Source organism: Odocoileus virginianus, chromosome 1 (genome assembly GCF_023699985.2).
Source record: "Odocoileus virginianus isolate 20LAN1187 ecotype Illinois chromosome 1, Ovbor_1.2, whole genome shotgun sequence".
Classification (NCBI taxonomy): Eukaryota; Metazoa; Chordata; class Mammalia; order Artiodactyla; family Cervidae; genus Odocoileus; species Odocoileus virginianus.
In genome coordinates this window covers 60,250,800-60,271,771 of record NC_069674.1, presented here as the reverse complement: position 1 = coordinate 60,271,771, position 20,972 = coordinate 60,250,800, and the positions used below count along the sequence as shown (strand labels likewise).

At 35.5% G+C, this 20,972-nt stretch overlaps 1 protein-coding gene across 1 annotated transcript in view; it reads left to right on the top strand.

Annotated features, from left to right (window-relative positions):
• The window catches only part of SAMTOR (S-adenosylmethionine sensor upstream of mTORC1), a 78,119-nt gene extending 66,696 nt beyond the window's left edge, over nucleotides 1-11,423 (top strand). Inside the window, exons 4-5 of the mRNA XM_070468539.1 lie at nucleotides 58-172; nucleotides 8,189-11,423. Of these exons, the coding sequence (XP_070324640.1) occupies nucleotides 58-172; nucleotides 8,189-8,818 (745 nt within the window). The 3' untranslated portion in view covers nucleotides 8,819-11,423. The remainder of the gene's footprint in view (nucleotides 1-57; nucleotides 173-8,188) is intronic.
• Nucleotides 11,424-20,972: the final 9,549 nt, after the last annotated feature.

The window sequence follows — 20,972 nt, the reverse complement described above, 5'->3', positions numbered from 1 at the left end:
ATTTATCTTATAACTTCTCATATTATAAAAGGCATACTGAAAATAATCTATTTTTAGGTTGCTACAAACCTCAGGAAAGATCAGATTACTTGACGTTGGCAGCTGCTTTAACCCATTTCTGAAGTTTGAAGAATTTCTAACTGTTGGCATAGACATTGTACCTGCTGTAGAGGTATGCATAGTTCTGTTTGTTTTGTTCAGAGACTTAAATATTTTACATATATATATATATATATATATATACACACACAAAGGAAAGCACTATCTTTACATTCCTAAAATAGCAAATATATTTCCTGTGTACAAGTTGATAAGAAGCTCTTTCTATTCAAAAATAAATGTATAGTCTATGAAAATTTGAGCATTTCTTTAATATCAATTTGACCAATACCATATTTGTCATTTTGTTTCTTGTTTAGCATCTGTCGTTGGAGTCAAGAAATTGTAGTAGGTTGCAAAGCTTCCAGATAGTTTTAATGTTTTGACTTTTTATTTTTTATTTTGATTTTCTTAATGCATCTCTTTCTGAAATGTACTGTGATGTAGAGCTATTATGGAATAGTAAAGAGCAGGGTCTTGGAGACTTCCAAATTTGTACTTGGTAGATAAAACTACTTTAACTTTACAAAGAATGTTTCCTCTGCTTTTAAAATTATATTTATTTCCCTCAGTGACATAAATTCATAACTTTGCAGTTTTAACTTTTGATATGGCACCAGGCACAAAAATTTTTTTACTGACTCTAAGGATCAGAGATTTTTTTATCCCCACTGTTATGCTCCCAGGATCTAGAAGAGTACCTGGCTTATTAATTACTCAATAAGTACTTTAATAAGAGAAAGTAATCTTACTTTCAACCTCACTTTGTCTGTCTGAGCCTCAGTTTTCTCATCTGTTCAGTGAGGTTTGTAATGGACCATAACTATAAGATTGTCATGTTTACTTGAGAAAAAGTACTTAAAGCACCTAGCAAAGGGCCTGTTATATAGTAAGTGCTGAAGAAATGTTTACTGTTATAATTGAAAAATTCTGCCTGAAGCGTCAACTTTTAAATAAATTTATTCTTTAATTTTAATGAGCTTGACAATCTTTATGACTCACATTGACAAATAAGAAAATGCTAAAAACCTTTACTATTATCTCTACTTTCTAAAGGTAGACAAACACTTTGCAGAGAATTCCTGTGCCATCAGAAGCTATAGTCTTATTTTATTTTTTTTTACATATTTACTTATTTATTTGGCTGTGCCAGGTCTTCGTTGCAGCGCACGGGATCTAGTTCCCTGGGCCCCCTGTATTGGGAGCACAGAGGAAGTCCCAGAGCTATAGTCTAAAGTGCAGATGGGTTTACACATGGATCCTCTCCCCTTCCTTCCTCACGATACACACTAGAGATATCCTTCAGTGACTGCTAAGACATGACGACCATTTAGTCTAAACCTCAAGCTTAAATTTTATTCTTAAAATGTTAAATTGTTTATAGATAGGGCTATAAATTTTCAACTGTAAAGCCATTAAGGAAGGCGGAAGAACATAAGTTTAGTAGTAGAATCAGACTTTTATAGTTCCCAGAACCCTATAACTAATTTTAAAAACTAAAGGAAGAGACATACTTCCAAGCAAGATAGAGTGACAGGGACCAGTCTAATTCTCTTTCCTCCTTCCTGCAGCAACTAAAAAGTTGACAAAATATTCAGAATAATATACAAGAGACTGTACATCAGGTAATGAAAGACAGTGATCCCCAAGAAATGGAAAAACAAATGAGGCATACCGTTTTACCAGCATGTAGCCTTCAGAGAGTTTCCAGTATGTGGCACAAGCAGGGGATCCCAAGCAGAGCACAGCTGATAACTCTGAATTCTGGAGGCAGAGGTAAAAGGCCTGGGATATCAAGACAGCTACGGTTCATGGACAAAGTACTAAAGATGGGAGAGCTGCACAGAGAGAAAATTCCAGGGGTCTGCAAAGAATTCTTCTTGAGTACTCAACACAGTACTTATCAGTACATTTCTGTGAGAAAACTGTAAGAACCTGGGGGAGTACTACTTCAGAGGTCTAAGTTATGTTGTCGGGTGCACTCACACAGGCTGGAAAGTAGTACCTGTTCCCACCAGCCACGCTAAAAACCTCAGGAATCACAGTGCATTGGGTAGAATACACAAAACCACCTTACCTCAGTGGTGGTGGTGCTTTAGTCGCTAAGTTGTGTCCAACTCTTGAGACCCCATGGACTGTAGCCTGCCAAGCTCTTCTGTCCATGGGATTCTCCAGGCAAGAATACTGGAGTGGGTTGCCATTTCCTTCTCCAGGGGGTCTTCCTGACTCAGGAATCGAACCCAGGTCTCTTGCATTGCAGGCAGATTCTTTACCACCTGAGCTACAAGGGAAGCCCAGTAGTGGAGAATAATTAATAATTGCCTCGGTAGTGAAGAATAACCTTCTACTGAAGGCTGCTCTAGTCCCACGAAACAAATCTTGAAACAAGAACCAAAAAAATCAAACTGTCTCCAGATAATTTAACTACTAGTACATCCCAGAACAAAGTTAGAATATTTATAGCAGAATAGAGTAATCCAGTACACAGCAAAGTAAAATTCACCATACCTGATATCCAGTAAAAAAGTAATCAGCCAAGTAAAGAAGCAAGAAAATAGGACCCGCAATGAGATCAGTCTTCTAACAGAAGCAACTGTGAACCGACACAGACTTTAAAATTAGGAAACAAGGACATTAAGGTGGGACTGTTATAACTATATTCTATCTGCATAAAAAGTAGAGCCATGAGAGATAATTAAAAATAGCCAAATATAACTTCTGAAGATTGATACTATGGTGTATGATATGAAACGTGTACCAAATGGGATTAATAGTACACTAGATATCACAGAAGTTAAACTGAGGACATAACAATTGAAACTACCCAAAATTAAACAGACTTTTTTTTAAAATGGAAGAGTATCAGCAAAGAGTGAGTCAGTTTCAAGTGGCCAAATATAAGCACAATTAGAGTTCCCTCAAAAAGGGGGAGAAGAGAATAAAAGAAATAAAATAATGGTCAGAATTCTTCCAAATATGATAAAAGCTAATAGTAGAGCTGGCCTTGAGCATCCCAGGGGAATGGTTCTGGGACACCCTACCACCACCGCAGATTTCAAAATATGGATGCTCAGGCCTGTGGAGTTAGGTCTTCATATCCCTGGGTTCTGTGTCCACAGATACAGAGAACTGACTGTATATTTCTTAAAAATAAATCCATGTATGATTGGACCTGTGCAGTGAAAACTCGTGGTGTTTGTTCAAGAGTCAACTGTAAAATGGAGTTTATATAAAAATGTATGATAACAATAGCACAAGAGGGGAAAGAGGGAAATATACTATATGTATAGTAATAGGTTTTTATACTACATATTAAGTGGTAAGGTATTATGATAGGTAAAAGATGTAGACTATAAATTCTAAAGCAACTAGTAAAATAAAGAGTTAAAACTAATAAGTTAGCAAAGGAGATAAAATAGGATCAAATTGGATTAAATTTCTTTAATCCAAAAGATGGTATATAGAGAAGAAAGGAAACAATGAACAGATGGGAAACAGAAAATAAGTAGCAAGATTATACCTTTAAACTTAAGTTTACCAATAATCACATTAAATAGACATGGCTTAAATACCCAATTAAAAGGTAGAAATCATCAGACTGGATAAAAAAACAGGACATAAAAATATGTACCTCAAGTACATATTGCCTATAGGAAATGCACTTCAATTATATACACACTATTAGGATGGTCAAAAGGCTTAGAATGGCCCTATTAAAATCAGACAAAGTAGATGTTAGAGTAAAATATATTACTAGCAATAAAGATGCTTATTTCTTCATGATAAAAAGATCAGTTCATCAAGAGTACAAAACAGTCTTCAACATTTATGCATCTAGTAAAAGCTTCAAAATACATAAGCCAAAAACTGATAAAGTAGCAATTACAGACATTTATAAAATTATAGTTGAAGATTTAATCAACTTTCTGTCAATAACTGATGGAATAATTAGAACATCAGTGAAAGAAGAACTCACCAAGAAAATTAGATATTTTGGAATGAAGATAAATAAAAACATAAGCTATCAAAAACATAGGTATGCATAGGATGCCTCTAAAATCACTAAAGTGTACTTAGAGAGACTCCCCTGGCAGTCCAGCAGTTCCATGATTCCAATCCAGGGTGCATGGGTTCAATCCCTGGTCAGAGAACTGACCCCACATGCCATGTGGCACAACCAAAAAATAAATTTAAAAATAAAGTAGTACTGTACTTAAAGGAAATTATATAATACTAAACACCTTTATTATAAAATGAGAAACGTCTCAAAGCAATGACATCAATTTTCAACTAGAAAAAAACAAAAAGCCCATACTAAATTCAAAATACAAGAAAGAAAATAATAAGATTATAGCAGAAATCAATGAATTAAAAAACTTTTAGAAATATAGTAGGGAAAAAATTGAAAGCAAATGCTGCTTGAGAAGAACAATAAAGTTGATTAAATCACTAAGCATACCAGTTAGGAAATAAAGAGAAACATGTGACATCTTACATATTTTACTAATATTAAAAGAAAGGATAATAAATGTTGCAAAAAAAATTTATGCCAATAAATTCCACAAATTAAATGGATAAATTCATTGGAAGACACACACTACCAGAGCTCACTCATGAAGAAATAGATAACCTTAATAGCTCACAATGTATTAAATAAATTTTAATTGGCAGTTAAAACTTCCCCATAAAGAAGATTCCAGGCTCAAATGACTTCACTTCCCAACGTATTCTATGAGGCCATTACCCCAATACCAAAACCAGAGACATTACAGACCAACAAAAACCTATAGGTCATATCCATCATGAACATAAACACAAAAGTTCTCCACAAAATTTTAGCATATTGAACCCAACAATATTTCAAAAAGGATAATACATTATGGCAAAGTTTGACATTCCAGGAGTGTAAGACTGGTTTAATGTTCAAAAAAATGCTCAGTCTCTAATATCTACACAAAATCTACTCAAAATGGATTAAAGACCTAAATATAAGACCAGATATTATAAAACTCCTGGAGAAAAACATAGGTAGAACACTCTCTGACATAAATCACAATATTTTTTTTAATCCATCTCCTAGAATAATGGAAATAGAAACAAAAGTAAACAAATGGGGCCTAATTAAGCTTAAAAGCTTCTGCACAGCAAAGGAAACCATAAATGAAACAAAAGAGAACCTACTGACTGGGAGAAAATGTTTGGAAACAGTTCTACTGATAAGGGATTAATTTCCAAAATACATAAACAGTTCATGCAACTTTATATATTTTTTAAAAAACCCAATCAGAAAATAAGCAGAAGACCTAAATAGACATTGTTTCAAAGAAGACATACTGATGGCCAACAGGCACATGACAAGATGTTCAGTATCACTAATTATTAGAGAAATGCAAATCAAAACTATAATGAGCTATCTCCTCCCACCAATCAGAATGGCCATTATTAAAAAGTCTACAAGAAATAAATGAGGGAGAGGGTGTGAAAAAAGGGAACCCACCTACTCTGTTGGAGGTTCCTTAAAAAACTTAAGACTAGAGTTACCATATGATCCTGCAGTCCCACTCTTGGGCATGAATTTGGAGAAAACTCTAATTAGAGAACATACATGCACACCAATGTTCATAACAGTATTATTACAACTTCCATATCTTTATATGGAAGCAACCTAAGCATCCATCAACAAGATGAATGGATAAAGCAGATGTGGTATATATGCACAATGGGAATATTTCTTAGCCATAACAAAGAATGAAATAACGCCATTTGCTGCAACATGGATGGACCTAGAGATTATCAGATTACATGAAGCAGTGAGACAGAGAAAGACAAATATTATATGTTATCACATATATAGAATCTAAAAGATAAGTGAATGTATATAGTAAAACAGAAATAAACTCACAGATATAGAAAACAAACTGTGGTTACCAGTGAGGAAGAGGGACGGGAACAAGGGCAATACAGGAGTATGTGATGAGGACATATAAACTACTGTACATAAAACTGATAAGCAACAAGACTAGTGCACAACATTCTGGAATACAACTGTTATTTTGTAATAACTTTGAATGGGATATAATTATAAAAATACTGAATCACTATGCTAAACACCTGAAACTATTAATAATAAAATATTATAAATCAATAATACCACAATAAAGAAAAAAAGACATTGTTAAGAGAATGAAAAGACATAATCTGAGAGAAATATTTTCAAGCAATATATCTGATTAAGAACTTGGATCTATAATAAAGAACTCTCAAAATTCAATAAGAAAATAGGTTTTTAACAACCCAGTTATTTTTCAGCATGTAAAAAGTTGAACAGATACTTCACCTAAGAAGATACCCAGGTAAACATCACTACTTACTAGGAAAAGCCAAATTCAAACCTCAGTATACTAATACACACCTATGACTATGATTAAAATTTAAAAGGCTGGCCATTCCAAGTGTTGAGAAGGAGGTGGAGAAACTGGAACTCCCATAAACTCCTGGTAGAATTGTAAACTTCAGTGTAAGCACTTTTGAAAATAGTTTTGTAGTTTCTTTAAAAGTTAAACATGCACATGCTATATGATGCAGCCACCACTTTCCTTGATACTTGCCAGGACAATTGAAACATGTCCATTCAAAGACAAAACATGTCTGTTCAAAGACAGGAATGCTCATAGCAGCTGTAGTTGTTACTGCCAAAAATTAGAAACAACCAAGTTATCTATGAAAGGTATATGGAAAAACAAACCGTGGTATATCTTTTACATAGTATCATACCTTAGCTACTAAAAAGGAATGAACTATCAATACATGCAAAAAAAGAATGAATCTCAAAATAATTGTGCTGTATGAAGGAAGCCAGGCAAAATAAGAATACATTATTCTATACTATTCCACTTATGTTAAATTCTAGAAAATACACACTTGATCTGTAGTGATAGAAGTCACATCAGTGATTGCCTAGTGACAGGGAAGAAGGGAGGATAAAAGGAAGGGCTATGTAAGGGGCACAAGAAAACTTTAGGGAGTGTTGGATCTGTTCTTAATTTGATTACAGAAGTGGTTTCAAAAGTGTATAAACATTACAACTTATTAAAAACGTACATTTTAAATGTGTGTCGGTTATTACTTTAGGTTGTATGTCAGTTATACTTCAATAAAGTTATCTCTGTCTCCCCTCCAAAAGGAACAAAAAAAGAAAAACAATATTTTTCCATATAATAGAACTTTATGTATTGCTTTTCTTGATAGATAGTCCAGATGCTTATGTGACCAGCTTGTCTACACACTAATGAGGGACTAAGGTATTAGTTCATATCTTTGATAATCAATTAACTATTGTTTTATATAAGGATAGCTACCTTTATCTAATTTTAAAACTGCTTTCTTATTCTGGATTATTTTCATACAATTTTAATATTCAACAAATGATGCAGTGCTGTTTCTTTACTTGTAGTGTACCTCATGGTCACTCACCGTCAAGTTAAATTTAATATGTAGTTTATTTCAATAGATATATTATTAAAACTACTTTTGAGATAGTTAAAGTTAAGGATTGAAAAGATGCTTTACATGACTTTAAAAAGATTTTGTATTTTGCTTTTTTACGAATTTAAAAATCCACTTTTATTGTCTTCTGACTTCTTTGGTTCATCTTCATTTCATAGTATTTCTTGTTTAAAGTTATTTTTATACTAGCCTGTTTTAGGTAACTATAAATGTTTAAGTGAACATAAGTATGACTAAGTGTAGAAATAAATCATCCCTGTAAGTTCTTATCCAAGTTAAATTTCAAACAAAGCCTTAATATTTTAAAAAATATGTATTTTTAAAGTATTTTTAATTGTTTCTCAGAAATACATTTTTAAAAAATGATGACTAGAAATTCTCTAGGCTTAATTACTCTGAGATTTTTCTGAGTAAAAGTTTTGGTTGAATAAGTCTCTGTAAGTGGAATAATTTAGAAGTGAAAGTACCAACTTAAAACTTGAATTATATAGAAATGCTGTGAAATAGTTTGGTTTAAAATTTGTGTAGTTCGATGGAAGTAATCTTAAAATTCTCAGTATGCCTTGTTTTTTCCTTTTTGCAGAGTGTATATAAATGTGACTTCTTGAACTTGCAGCTTCAGCAACCACTCCAGCTTGCACAAGATGCTATAGATGCCTTTTTGAAGCAGCTGAAAAACCCTATTGATTCTCTTCCCGGAGAACTTTTCCATGTGGTTGTTTTCTCTCTTCTTCTTTCTTATTTTCCATCACCTTACCAGCGATGGATTTGCTGCAAGAAAGCCCATGAACTGTTAGTGTTAAATGGTTTATTGCTTATCATCACACCTGATTCTTCCCATCAGAACCGTCATGCTATGATGATGAAAAGCTGGAAGATTGCTATAGAGTCCCTGGGCTTTAAACGTTTCAAGTATTCAAAATTTTCACATATGCATCTGATGGCATTTAGAAAAACCTCCCTAAAAACCACAAGTGACTTGGTTAGTAGGAACTACCCAGGGATGTTATATATTCCTCAAGATTTCAACAGTATAGAAGATGAGGAATATTCTAACCCTTCCTGCTACGTTCGATCAGATATAGAAGATGAACAACTAGCATATGGTTTCACAGAGCTCCCTGATGCTCCATATGACTCAGATTCTGGAGAAAGTCAAGCCAGCTCTATTCCTTTCTATGAGCTAGAAGACCCCATATTACTTTTAAGTTAATATAAAAGCAAAAGACCCTTTCAATCCAGACTCCTAAACTTAATTGCTTACACTAATCAGAAATACTAACATGAACTCAGTACTTAAAACCTGGTTCACATAGAAGAAATGCAAAGGTTTACAGAGTTTGCTATTTTTTTCTACTTCTGGATTTTAAAATTTATTCTTATAGAGAAAGCTTAATGTTTCATGCAGAGTGACTCCTGTCCTAGCAGAAACCACTGTTACTTAGCATTTAGCACTAAGATATTATAGAAAGGTACCTTTTTCTCTTTAGTGCTATTGTGAAAAATGAAGCATAATTTGCTATGTATTTTTGTTTTCATCTTCTCAGTGTTGACTTTAAACCATTGCGATGAGAAACTAAAATATGTATGTAGAAAGCTGTAGATTGCACTTTGATGACTCACAAGTTAAATGTGACAGAGAGATAGATTGGTTTAGTAGTTTTGTGATGCACTTATCTTATTCCTTTTTTCTAACTAAATTGTTACCTGTTATAGAAAGCCATTTTGGCTCAGTTTTGTCTGATGATTCAGCATTCCCTAGACCTTTTGGAATTGATGATGACTCTTTTTCTTTCTTGCTCATTTGGCAACATCAGACATTGGGGATCTGTTTCCCCCAACGTATGTATTCTAATTTGATTAGCACAATACAGTAAACACCATTGCCAAAATAGAGTTTCCATATCCTTCTTGTTGATTTGGGCATTGGTGATGAGTATATTTAACTGTGAGAATTCACTTTTACTTTTTTAAATTTAGGTTTCATTACAAAATTTTCTATTTAAGCAAGGAACAATATAATACTCGATACTGACCTAACACACCTTTGTGAAAGGGTTTGCACTTGTAAGAGAGCTTATGTTCTACCTAGACCAACCTTAATAGGGTCCTCACCTTTCTGTTAAGGAGGTGCTGCACTACAAGTCTGGAAACTATATAGAAAATTTTTAAATTAACCCTCTGCTGGTAATCTCATAAAATGGTTTTGACCTTTCGGTATTCTAGTTTCTATCTAAAGCCCTAGCAGAAATTTGTCTTTGAATATATAAACATTAGTTGGCTGTGGGAATTTTCCCTTTCCACATTGATAAATGCCTTTCTGTGTTTCTGAATCAGAAGCAAATGATTAAGGAGAAATATATGTCCAACAAGACAAGATCAGTTTAAATGTTTAAATGGCTAAGAACATTTAGTCCACGTTGTCTTGTCAGCCAGCAATTGTCATGTAAACTGTCATTTTTAAGAGTGCCACTGTGTGGATTTTTTTTCAAGTGGTTATTACATTAAAATTACCTCATAGTGAGGTTTTTGCACTGAAATATCACAGTTTCAGATTTCATGGTTAATGTTGTGTGTGTGTGTTTTTAAAGGAAACTTGCATTTTCAATAGTTGATCCTAAATTCATAAACTGCACTTCTTTACTCTGGTAAAAGTGTTTTTGTGCTTATTGTGAATTGCTGTAGTTAACTTTGAATGTCAAACTTTATTTAGAAATACAAAATTTACCCTGTAAGATATAAATGGCTAAGTGTGTGTACCCAATATTTCAAGTAAATTTCAAATTCTAAATTAATGAAAGTAACAAGATTGTAATTAACCTAAAAGTCAGTTGAGTAAATGCAATAAATATTGGTTGCTCAAATGTGCCAGAAGTAACTTGAAGTTTTGCATTTACTTTCAATAACATAAGATTACTTAATTATAAAGAAAAATTAGGACTTTCTTTCCAGTTAAGCACTACAGGTCAAATCTTGTAGTTCACCCGAAAGAAGGAGGGGAAAAAAAAGTACTGTGTTCAGGGTAACATAGAAATGTGTGTTGGTAGTACCCCCTTTTCCATACAGTCATTTTCTGTGATTGGGCTAAGTGCCATCTGAAGGGCAAAGAAAATAACATATGAAACAAAAGTGCTTCGAAAGTAAATGAAAACCATACTTTTGAGAGGCTGGTATAAGTATTTGACCTTGGATTTAGCCTTTGTGTTACAGCTAAAATGTTGGTGCTATAAAATCTTCTGATTGTTTACAGATGTTGATTCTGCTTATGCTCCAAAGTGTGCATGGTGTATTTTAAATAGTACTTTAAAGAAATCTCTCTTTATAAAAACCTATACTCTGATTTAGTATAAGTTTGTTTGGATATATAAATCTCATTTGTTACTGTAAATTCATCTTCAAAATTAGGTTGGCGCAGGATTTAAACTAATATGTATTAATATCCACCAAAGCCAATTTAACATATAAATGTTAAAATGTAAGCATTCCTGTGGCTTGGAGCCAGATTCTCTATATAATGACAAGAGAAGTCCATAGAGCCTTCTAATACTGTATGGGTACTCTTGAAAATGATTTCATTTGGATATAAAGTTAAGGGGCCTCCTGTCACATTCACAACAGTATTCTCCAAAACAATTTGATGTTTCAAAAACAAATGATCATTTGCTTGGTTTCTTCAGGATTATGACTAGATCAAGTGGTTTATATGGTAGTTGCCAAGTGGTGGGAGGTGGCTTACCTGAAAATGTATGTTTGTGTTTGTTGTATTTTTTCACATTTTGTGAACAAAGCACATTTATTAAAAATTTTAAATTTTCTAATATTCATTGTCTATTATTTACAAATTGAAAGTTTTGTGGTCTTGATGTAATCTCACTAAGCTATTTCAGAATTAAGGAGCAGTTTGAAACTTAAATGACTTAGAATTTTCTAGCTGGTTTCATCTAGTCCAGTCCCTTAATTTCATAAATTCATTCACCGAGATTCAGAGAGCTCAAGTGACCTCCCTATTGTCATACTGTTTACCAACGAGCGAGGACAACAACCAACATAAATTCTTGTTCATTATTTGTCAACTATATCATATCCTACTTTCCTTGAAAATTACATCCAAGATAAATTACCTAAGTATATCAGTTATTTTAGGGCAGCAGATGGGTTTCTCACGATGTGAAGGAATTCTTTATTCACGGAAGAAACATTTGAATTCTACCATGTACAATATGCTGGGGAAACAGCAGGGCTTAATATGCTCACAGCCCCCTGCTTTCATGGAACATGATCTAATGAAAATGACAGGCATTCTACATGGAGTATCTATCTATCTATCTATCTATATATATATAGAATATATATAGAGAACATATATATAGAATATATATATATATATAAATATATATATATATATATTCTATATTGGTATCTAGAAATGATTGCCTACTGCTCCTATACCTTTGCCCCTGCTTAACTCCATTAATTTGTTTCATAACAATTGAAAAGTTTCAAAAAAAAGTTGTAAAACAAACAAAAATGGTTTAGCAAATCACAAACATATTGTAGATAAGAGGGATATATTGTTCATCCCTCTAGAAGAGTGCAAACTAAAATTCTGATTGTAAAAGGCAAGAAAAAGATAGAACAGAGCTTTTGCTCCATTTTCCCACACTTTTCTGAGCACAGGGCTGCAATGGTATCCTCTTCAAGAGTTTACATACTAGGTAAGAGAAATGTAGACTTAAGATCTGGGTCCTTCTTGGTGTTGAAAATTATTAGCAAATGACTCAGATGGTAAAGACTCTGCCTGTAATGCAGGAGACTTAGTTTGATCCCTGGGTTGGGAAGACGCCCTGGAGAGGGGAATGGCAACACATTCTAGTATTCTTGTCTGGAGAATTCTATGGACAAAGGAGCCTGGTGGCAATAGTCCATGAGTAGCAAAGAGTTGGACACAACTAAGCGAATAACATACTTAAAGGTGAAAAACATTCCTCTAAATAACTAGTCCAAAAAAGCATAATACAAATGTTTATTACAAAGAATCTTGGTATCATGATAATTTTATTCTTCCTCAAAACCAGAACGTCCATAAAAGTTTACAATAAAACTTCAAATCACGATCCACTGAACACAAAGCTCCCCAAGATTATTAGTGGTGGCCCATGTGGTTGCAAAGAGTCAGATGAGACTGAGCACTCCACACATACACAAATTATGTAATCCCCAACAAACTACCATGCTACAATAGCTAACATTTTAGTTAAGGACCTCTAGATATTACCAAGGGAGAAAAGTAATTAGGTTTTCTAAACCCTATTTTGTCTTCAGTTCAGTCACTCAAGTCATGTCTGACTTTTTGCAGCCTTATGGACTGCAGCACGCCAGGCCTCCCTGTCCATCACCAACTCCCGGAGTTTACTCAAACTCATGTCCATTGAGTCGGTGATGCCATCGAACCATCTCATCCTCTGTCATCTCCTTCTCCTCCCACCTTCAATCTTATCAGGGTCTTTTCAAATGAGTCAGTTCTTCGCATCAGGTAGCCACAGTATTGGAGTTTCAACTTCAACATCAGTCCTTCCAATGAATATTCAGGACTGATCTTTAGGATGAACTGGTTGAATCTTCTTGCTGTCCAAGGGACTTTCAAAAGTCTTCTACATCACAGTTCAAAAGCATCAATTCTTCAGCACTCAGCTTTCTTTGTGGTCCAACTCACATCCATACATGACCACTGGAAAAACCATAGCTTTGACTAGACAGACCTTTGTTGGCAAAGTAATGTCTCTGCTTTTTAATATGCTGTCTAGGTTGGTCATAGCTTTTCTTCCAAGGTATAAGTGTCTTTTAATTTCATGGCTGAAATCACCATCTGCAGTGATTTTGGAGCCCCCAAAAAGAGGCTGTCACTGTTTCCACTGTTTCCTCATCTATTTGCCATGAAGTGATGGGACCAGATGCCATAATCTTAGTTTTCTGAATGTTGAACTTTAAGCCAACTTTTTTCACTCTCCTCTTTCACTTTCATCAAGAGGCTCTTTAGTTCTTCACTTTCTGCTATAAGGGTGGTATCATCTGCATATCTGAGCTTATTGATATTTCTCCTGGCAATCTTGATTCCAGCTTGGGCTTCTTCCAGCCCAGCGTTTCTCATGATGTACTCTGCATATAAGTTAAATAAGCAGGGTGACAATATACAGCCTTGACGTACTCCTTTCCCGATTGGGAACCAGTCTGTTGTTCCATCTGCAGTTCTAACTGTTGCTTCCTGATCTGCATATAGATTTCTCAAGAGGCAGATCAGGTGGTCTGGTATTCCCATCTCTTGAAGGACTTTCTAGTTTGTTGTGATCCACACAGTCAAAGGCTTTGACGTAGTCAATAAAGTAGAAGTAAATATTTTTCTGGAAATCTCTTGCTTTTTCGATGATCCAGGAAATGTTGGCAATTTGATCTCTGGTTCCTCTGCCTTTTCTAAATCCAACTTGAACTGTTCAAGTTCATGATTCACGTACTGTTGAAGCCTGGCTTAGACAATTTTGAGCATTACTTTACTAGCGTGTGAGATGAGTGCAATTGTGCGGTAGTTTGAGCATTCTTTGGCATTGCCTTTCTTAGGGATTCGAATGAAAACTGACCTTTCCCAGTCCTGTGGCCACTGCTGAGTTTTCCAAATTTGCTAGCATATTGAGTGCAGCACTTTCACAGCATCATCTTTCAAGATTTGAAATAGCTCAACTGGAATTTCATCACCCCTACTAGATTTGTTCGTAGTGGTGCTTCCTAAGGCCCACTTGACTTCCCATTCCAGGATGTCTGGCTCTAGGTGAGGGATCACAACATTCTGATTATCTGGGTCATGAAGATCTTTTTTGCATAGTTCTGTGTATTCTTGCCACCTCTTCTTAACATCATCTGCTTCTGTTAGGTCCATACCATTTCTGTCCTTTATTGTGCCCATCTCTTCATGAAGTGTTCCCTTTGTATCTCTAATTTTCTTGAAGAGATCTCTGTCTTTCCCACTCTATTGTTTTCCCTTATTTCTTTGCATTGATCACTGAGGAAGGCTTTCTTGTCTCTCCTTGCTATTTTTTGGAACTCTGCATTCAAATGGGTATATCTTTCCTTTTCTCCTTTGCCTTTCACTCCTCTTCTTTTCACAGCTATTTGTAAGGCCTCCTCAGACAACCATTTTGCCTTTTTGCATTTCTTTTTGTTGGGGATCATCTTGATCCCTGCCTTCTGTACAATGTCACAAACCTCCATCTATAGTTCTTCAGGCACTCTGTCTACCAGATCTAATTCCTTGAATTATTTTGTCTTAGAGAAATTAAACCATAACAATTGGAATCAATTTATTTTAAAGTCGGATTTAAATGTGTGTTTCATCCCAGACTTGTTTTAGAATGAGCTTGGTAGTTTAGTATGTATTTTTCAAATAAGAATTTTGTTACAGATGGCACTACTGAGTAGTAATTTTGAGTAAGCAGTGTTCGACTGTGAATTTTCTTTTTAAACATAACACCTTTGCTCAATTAATAGAGAGCTATTCCACTTTTTGCAATAATATAAAACATTTATTATTAATGTCACTGGTCATCTTTAATAATTGAATATATTGGTAACTGTTTTCCATCGTGTGTGTGTGTGTGAGTCAGTCAGTAGTGTCTGACTATATGTAACCCTAGGGTCTGTAGCCCACCAGGCTCCTCTGTCGATGGAATTCTCCAGGCAAGAATAGTGGAATGGGCTGCCAATCTCTTCTCCAGGAGATTTTCCCAACCCAGGGATTGAACCTGGGTCTCTGCATTGCAGGCAGACTCTTTATTATCTGAGCCACTGGGGAGGCATTATACTTTAACAATTTCTAAGATTGGGCCTATCAGCAGTACCAAAAATGAAACCTGTTTTTGAAGTTAAAAGAAAATATGAAGAATTATGCCATAAGCTTATATTCAGAGTACATCATGCGAAATTCCAGACTGGATGAAGCACAAGCTGGAATCAAGATTGCAGGGAGAAATATCAATAACCTCAGATATGCAGATGACACCACCTTTATAGCAGAAAGTGAAGAGGAACTTAAGAGCCTCTGGATAAAGGTGAAAGAGAAGAGTGAAAAAGCTTAAAACCTGCTTTAAAATTGGCTTAAAACCCAACATTCAAAAAAACTAAGATCATGGCAAATAGATGGAGAAACAATGGAAACAATGACACTTTATTTTCTTGGGCTCCAAAATCACTGCAGATTGTGACTGAAGCCATGAAATTAAAAGATGCTTGCTCCTTGGAAGAAAAGCAATGACAAACCTTAGACAGCATTTTAAAAAGCAGAAATGTTACTCTGCCTACAAAAGTCTATAGTCAAAGGTCTGGTTTTTCCAGTAGTTATGTACGAATGTGAGAGATGGACAATAAAAAGGCTGAGCACGAAGAACTGATGCCTTCACACTGTGGTGCTGGAGAAGACTCTTAAAAGTCCCTTGGACTGCATGGAGAACAAACCAGTCAATCCTAAAGGAAATCAACCCTGAATATTCATTGGAAGCACTGATGCTGAAGCTGAAACTCCAACACTTTGGCCACCTGATGCAAAGAGCCAACTTATTAGAAAGACCCTGATGCTGGGAAAGATTGAAGGCAGGAGGAGAAGGAGATGACAAAGGATGAGATGGTTGGGTGGCATCACTGACTCAATGGAATTAAGTTTTAGCAAACTCTGGGAGATGGTGAAGGGCAGGGAAGCCTGGAGTGCTACAGTCCATGGGATCGCAAAGAGTTGGACACGACTGAGCCACTGAACAACAACAGATGACTTGCAAGACTGTCTCTTGAATTTTTCATTAATAATTAGAAGACTGTAAAACATAAATTTGTTTTTATTGTTGGATTCGAATGCCCATGTAAACCATAATAGTAATGGGAAACACTACCCAAAAGACAAAACAATGCCTGAAAGTGTTTCTTGGCTCTCGGCCTATTTACAACTCTTCACAGAGAAAAGCCAGGATAATACACATACATCTTTGAATTGCATGTATATCTAACATGTTGAAGGGGCAGTCACAACCAAGTAAATCAGTATAGTCTCCTTATGACATTTTTCCATATACTTTTGAGCTGGTGTGGGGAGAATCAGGTATTGAGGAGAATGACTTGTCACAGAGATATATTCCACTTGAGGCTATTATAGATCTCCATTTAAGTTATTTACATTTATACCCTAGACCTACAAATCTTTCTTACAGTTAACTAATGCCACTTTAGCTATTCCCATTCTCTTCTCCCAAGGAAAAAGAATACAAACATGGCCATGGCCATTATTAATTTAGTTCTCCCTCAAACTCCTGTCCCCTGTTTGGATGTGAGTTTGCCCAGACATGCTAAAACATGTAGGAAAGATGAAGTAATTCAGAAATAATTATAGTTTTTAAATCACCCCAGGCCTTTTCACTAGGAATCTAGTAGATAACATGTTTCCCAAAGAAGGCCTAGAAGTAAAAATTCATGATTGCTGGAAAGAAGAGAAGTAAGCAAGCTAAATCCCTGGGGCCTGCCTATAAGTTGAAAGATGCTTAGGAAACAGTCTTGAGACAGAGGGTCTAATGGCTTGATTGTAAAAAGGAACTTACATGTTTTTTAGTTTCATTGAAATATGAGTATAGATCAAAGTACCAGAGTGCAGGTTACTTGGAAAGTAGGAAGTCAGGAATTTGAAAGTTAAGAAAATAATATTTTGATGGAGAGGAAAAGATCTTGAGCTTGTGTAAGTAGAAATATTATCAAGGTAAGAGGAACCCCAGTGACCTGGAGAATGGTGCCAACTGGAATCAGCTACAGAATAGGAGTTAGAATGTCAAACCATCTCCTTAGCTTTGCTTGATTCATCAGTTGAAGCTTCATTATTACACTATTACACTAGACTAGGTACTGTAAGGAATAAATATCTGTGCTCTTTAGGACTGACAATGTAACTGAAGAAATTCATTAGCATTAATATAAAGCAAGAAAAACTTTAAAGAAAAATTTTAAAATTGAAGAATAGCATATCCTGGCACTGTTGCATCTAGTGGTACATATCAATGAAATCTGTTCATGAAATTCTGGCATACTGTTCATAACCAGTTTAGATGCAATTTACCTAAATATGGGTCTCTCTCATCATGGAAGGACCAAATGTAAGTGACACCCGTCCCTGCATTATTTCCAAAATGTCAAAGAAGTGGCTTCCCTTGTGGTTCAATGGTAAAGAATTTATCTGCCAATGCAAGAGACAGAGTTTTGATCCCTGATCCAGGGAAGATCCCACACGTCGCAGAGCAACTAAGACCGTGCGCCACAATTACTGAAGCCCGCCGTCCCTACAGCCTGTGCTCTGCAACAAGAGAAGCCAATGCAATGAGAAGCTCATGCGCCAAAACTAGAGAGTAGCCCCTGCTTGTCAAAATTAGAAAGCCCATGCAGTAATGAAGACCCAGTACAGCCAAAAATAAAATAACCTTTTTTAAATGTCAAAGGAAAATTAGCCCCCCCAAAAAACTTTCAAAGACAAAACATTCTGCAGCTGAAAATATAGTTCGTTGGCAGCGGTAGCACAGAAATGATTCCTTTCTGGCAAGAAAATCAGCAGTATTAGTTAAGAGTCCTAAAAACATTCATATTCTTCAACCCATCTAGGAATCTATCTCAAAATAATAATCAGAAATGTAATAATATCACAAGTGCAATGAGCTTAAGTGCTCACCATTGTAGTATTTTCAATAGTAAAAAGCAAATGCGTCCTCAACTTTTAAAATTAAGGAAAATGTTCACTAAATCATGGTTCAAGCACATGATCAAAAATCTGCCATCACTGATACAGTAGAGAGGGCTTCCCTGGTGACTCAGTGGTAAAGAATTTGCCTGCAATGCAGGAGAGGCAGGAGATGCAAAGTTAGTTAAGTTAGCTAAGCTCTGGAAAAGACTGCTTCTTGTCATCTATTATTTTTTCTCCCTTATTTCTCAGAAAGACAACTCTGGTTTTTGGATAGGGTTGTGGCCACTCAAAAACATAGCACATTTTCCAGACTCTATAAATGCTAAATATTGGTCAGTGTGACATAAGCCGAAGTATCTTATACAGCTTCCAAGAAGTGTCATTAAAGTAGGGGTGAGGGGGAATACCCTTGCCTCTTGTACTTCCTTCTTCTTCTTGATGAGAATTCAGAAGTGACACATGGAAATTAAGCAACCATCTTGAACTGAGGAGGGAGCTATGCCCTGAATAGAAGAGCAACAAGGGGGAAGGAATCAGGAACTTTACCACTGAGGAGCATCACATCTGCTCTGGAACACCTACTTATGAAGTCAGTTATGAGATTTCTGATACATACATCTGAACATAATCCGGAAATCTGGGCTCTACGCTTTGGGTTTCTGATTCAGTTGACCTGGGGGGTGGGTCCTGATAATCTGCATTTCTAACACTTGGAGAATCACTACACTAACAGAACTAATAACTCAGTGGTTCTCAACTCTTGCTTCACCTTAGAATCACTGCGGAGGTGAAAGGGAGGGTCTTTTAAACAACAAATAACACACAAAGGGATTCCCATAAGGATAACAGCTGATCTATCAATAGAAACCCTTCAGGCCAGAAGGGAATGGCAGGACATACTTAAAGCAATGAAAGAGAATAACCTATAACCTAGATTACTCTACCCAGCAAGGATCTCATTCAGATATGAAGGAGAACTCAAAAGCTTTACAGACAAGCAAAAGCTGAGAGAATTCAGCGCCACCAAACCAGCTCTTCAACAAATACTAAAGGATCTTCTCTAGACAGGAAACACAGAAAGGTGGTATAAACGTGAACCCCAAACAACAAAATAAATGGCAACGGGACCATACCTATCAGTAATTACCTTAAATGTAAATGGGTTGAATGCCCCAACCAAAAGACAAAGGCTGGCTGAATGGATACAAAAGCAAGACCCCTATATATGCTGTCTACAAGAGACCCACCTCAAAACAAGGGACACATACAGACTAAAAGTGAAGGGCTGGAAAAAAATATTCCACGCAAACAGAGACCAAAAGAAAGCAGGAGTCGTAATACTCATATCAGATAAAATAGACTTTCAAATAAAGGCTGTGAAAAGAGACAAAGATGGACACTACATAATGATCAAAGGATCAATCCACGAAGAAGATATAACAATTATAAATATATATGCATCCAACATAGGAGCACCACAATATGTAAGGCAAACGCTAACGAGTATGAAAGAGGAAATTAATACTAACACAATAATAGTAGGAGACTTTAATACCCCACTCACAACTATAGATAGATCAACTAAACAGAAAATTAACAAGGAAACACAAACTTTAAAGGACACAATGGACCAGCTAGACCTAATTGACATCTATAGGACGTTTCACCCCAAAACAATCAACTTCACCTTTTTCTCAACTGCACACGGAACCTTCTCCAGAATAGATCACATCCTGGGCCATAAATCTAGTCTTGGTAAATTAAAAAAAACTGAAATCATTCCAGTCATCTTTTCTGACCACAGTGCAGTAAGATTAGATCTCAATTACAGGAAAAAAATTGTTAAAAATTCAAACATATGGAGGCTAAACAACATGCTTCTGAATAACCAACAAATCATAGAAGAAATCAAAAAAGAAATCAAAATATGCATAGAAATGAATGAAAATGAAAACACAACAACCCCAAACCTATGGGACACTGTAAAAGCAGTGCTAAGGGGAAGATTCATAGCATTACAGGCCTACCTCAAGAAACAAGAAAAAAGTCAAATAAATAACCTAACTCTACACCTAAAGCAACTAGAGAAGGAAGAAATGAAGAACCCCAGGGTTAGTAGAAGGAAAGAAATCTTAAAAATTAGGGCAGCAATAAATGCAAAAGAAACTAAAGAGACCATAGCAAAAATCAACAAACCTAAAAGCTGGTTTTTTGAAAAAATAAACAAAATTGACAAACCATTAGCAAGATTCATTAAGAAACAAAGGGAGAAGAACCAAATTAACAAAAATTAGAAACGAAAATGGAGAGATCACAACAGACAACACTGAAATACAAAGGATCATAAGAGACTACTACCAGCAGCTCTATGCCAATAAAATGGACAACTTGGAAGAAATGGATAAGCTCTTAGAGAAGTATAACTTTCCAAAACTGAACCAGGAAGAAATAGGAGATCTTAACAAACCCATCACAAGCAAGGAAATCGAAACTGTAATCAGAAATCTTCCAGCAAACAAAAGCCCAGGACCAGATGGCTTCACAGCTGAATTCTACCAAAAATTTAGAGAAGAGCTAACACCTATCTTACTCAAACTCTTCCAGGAAATTGCAGAAG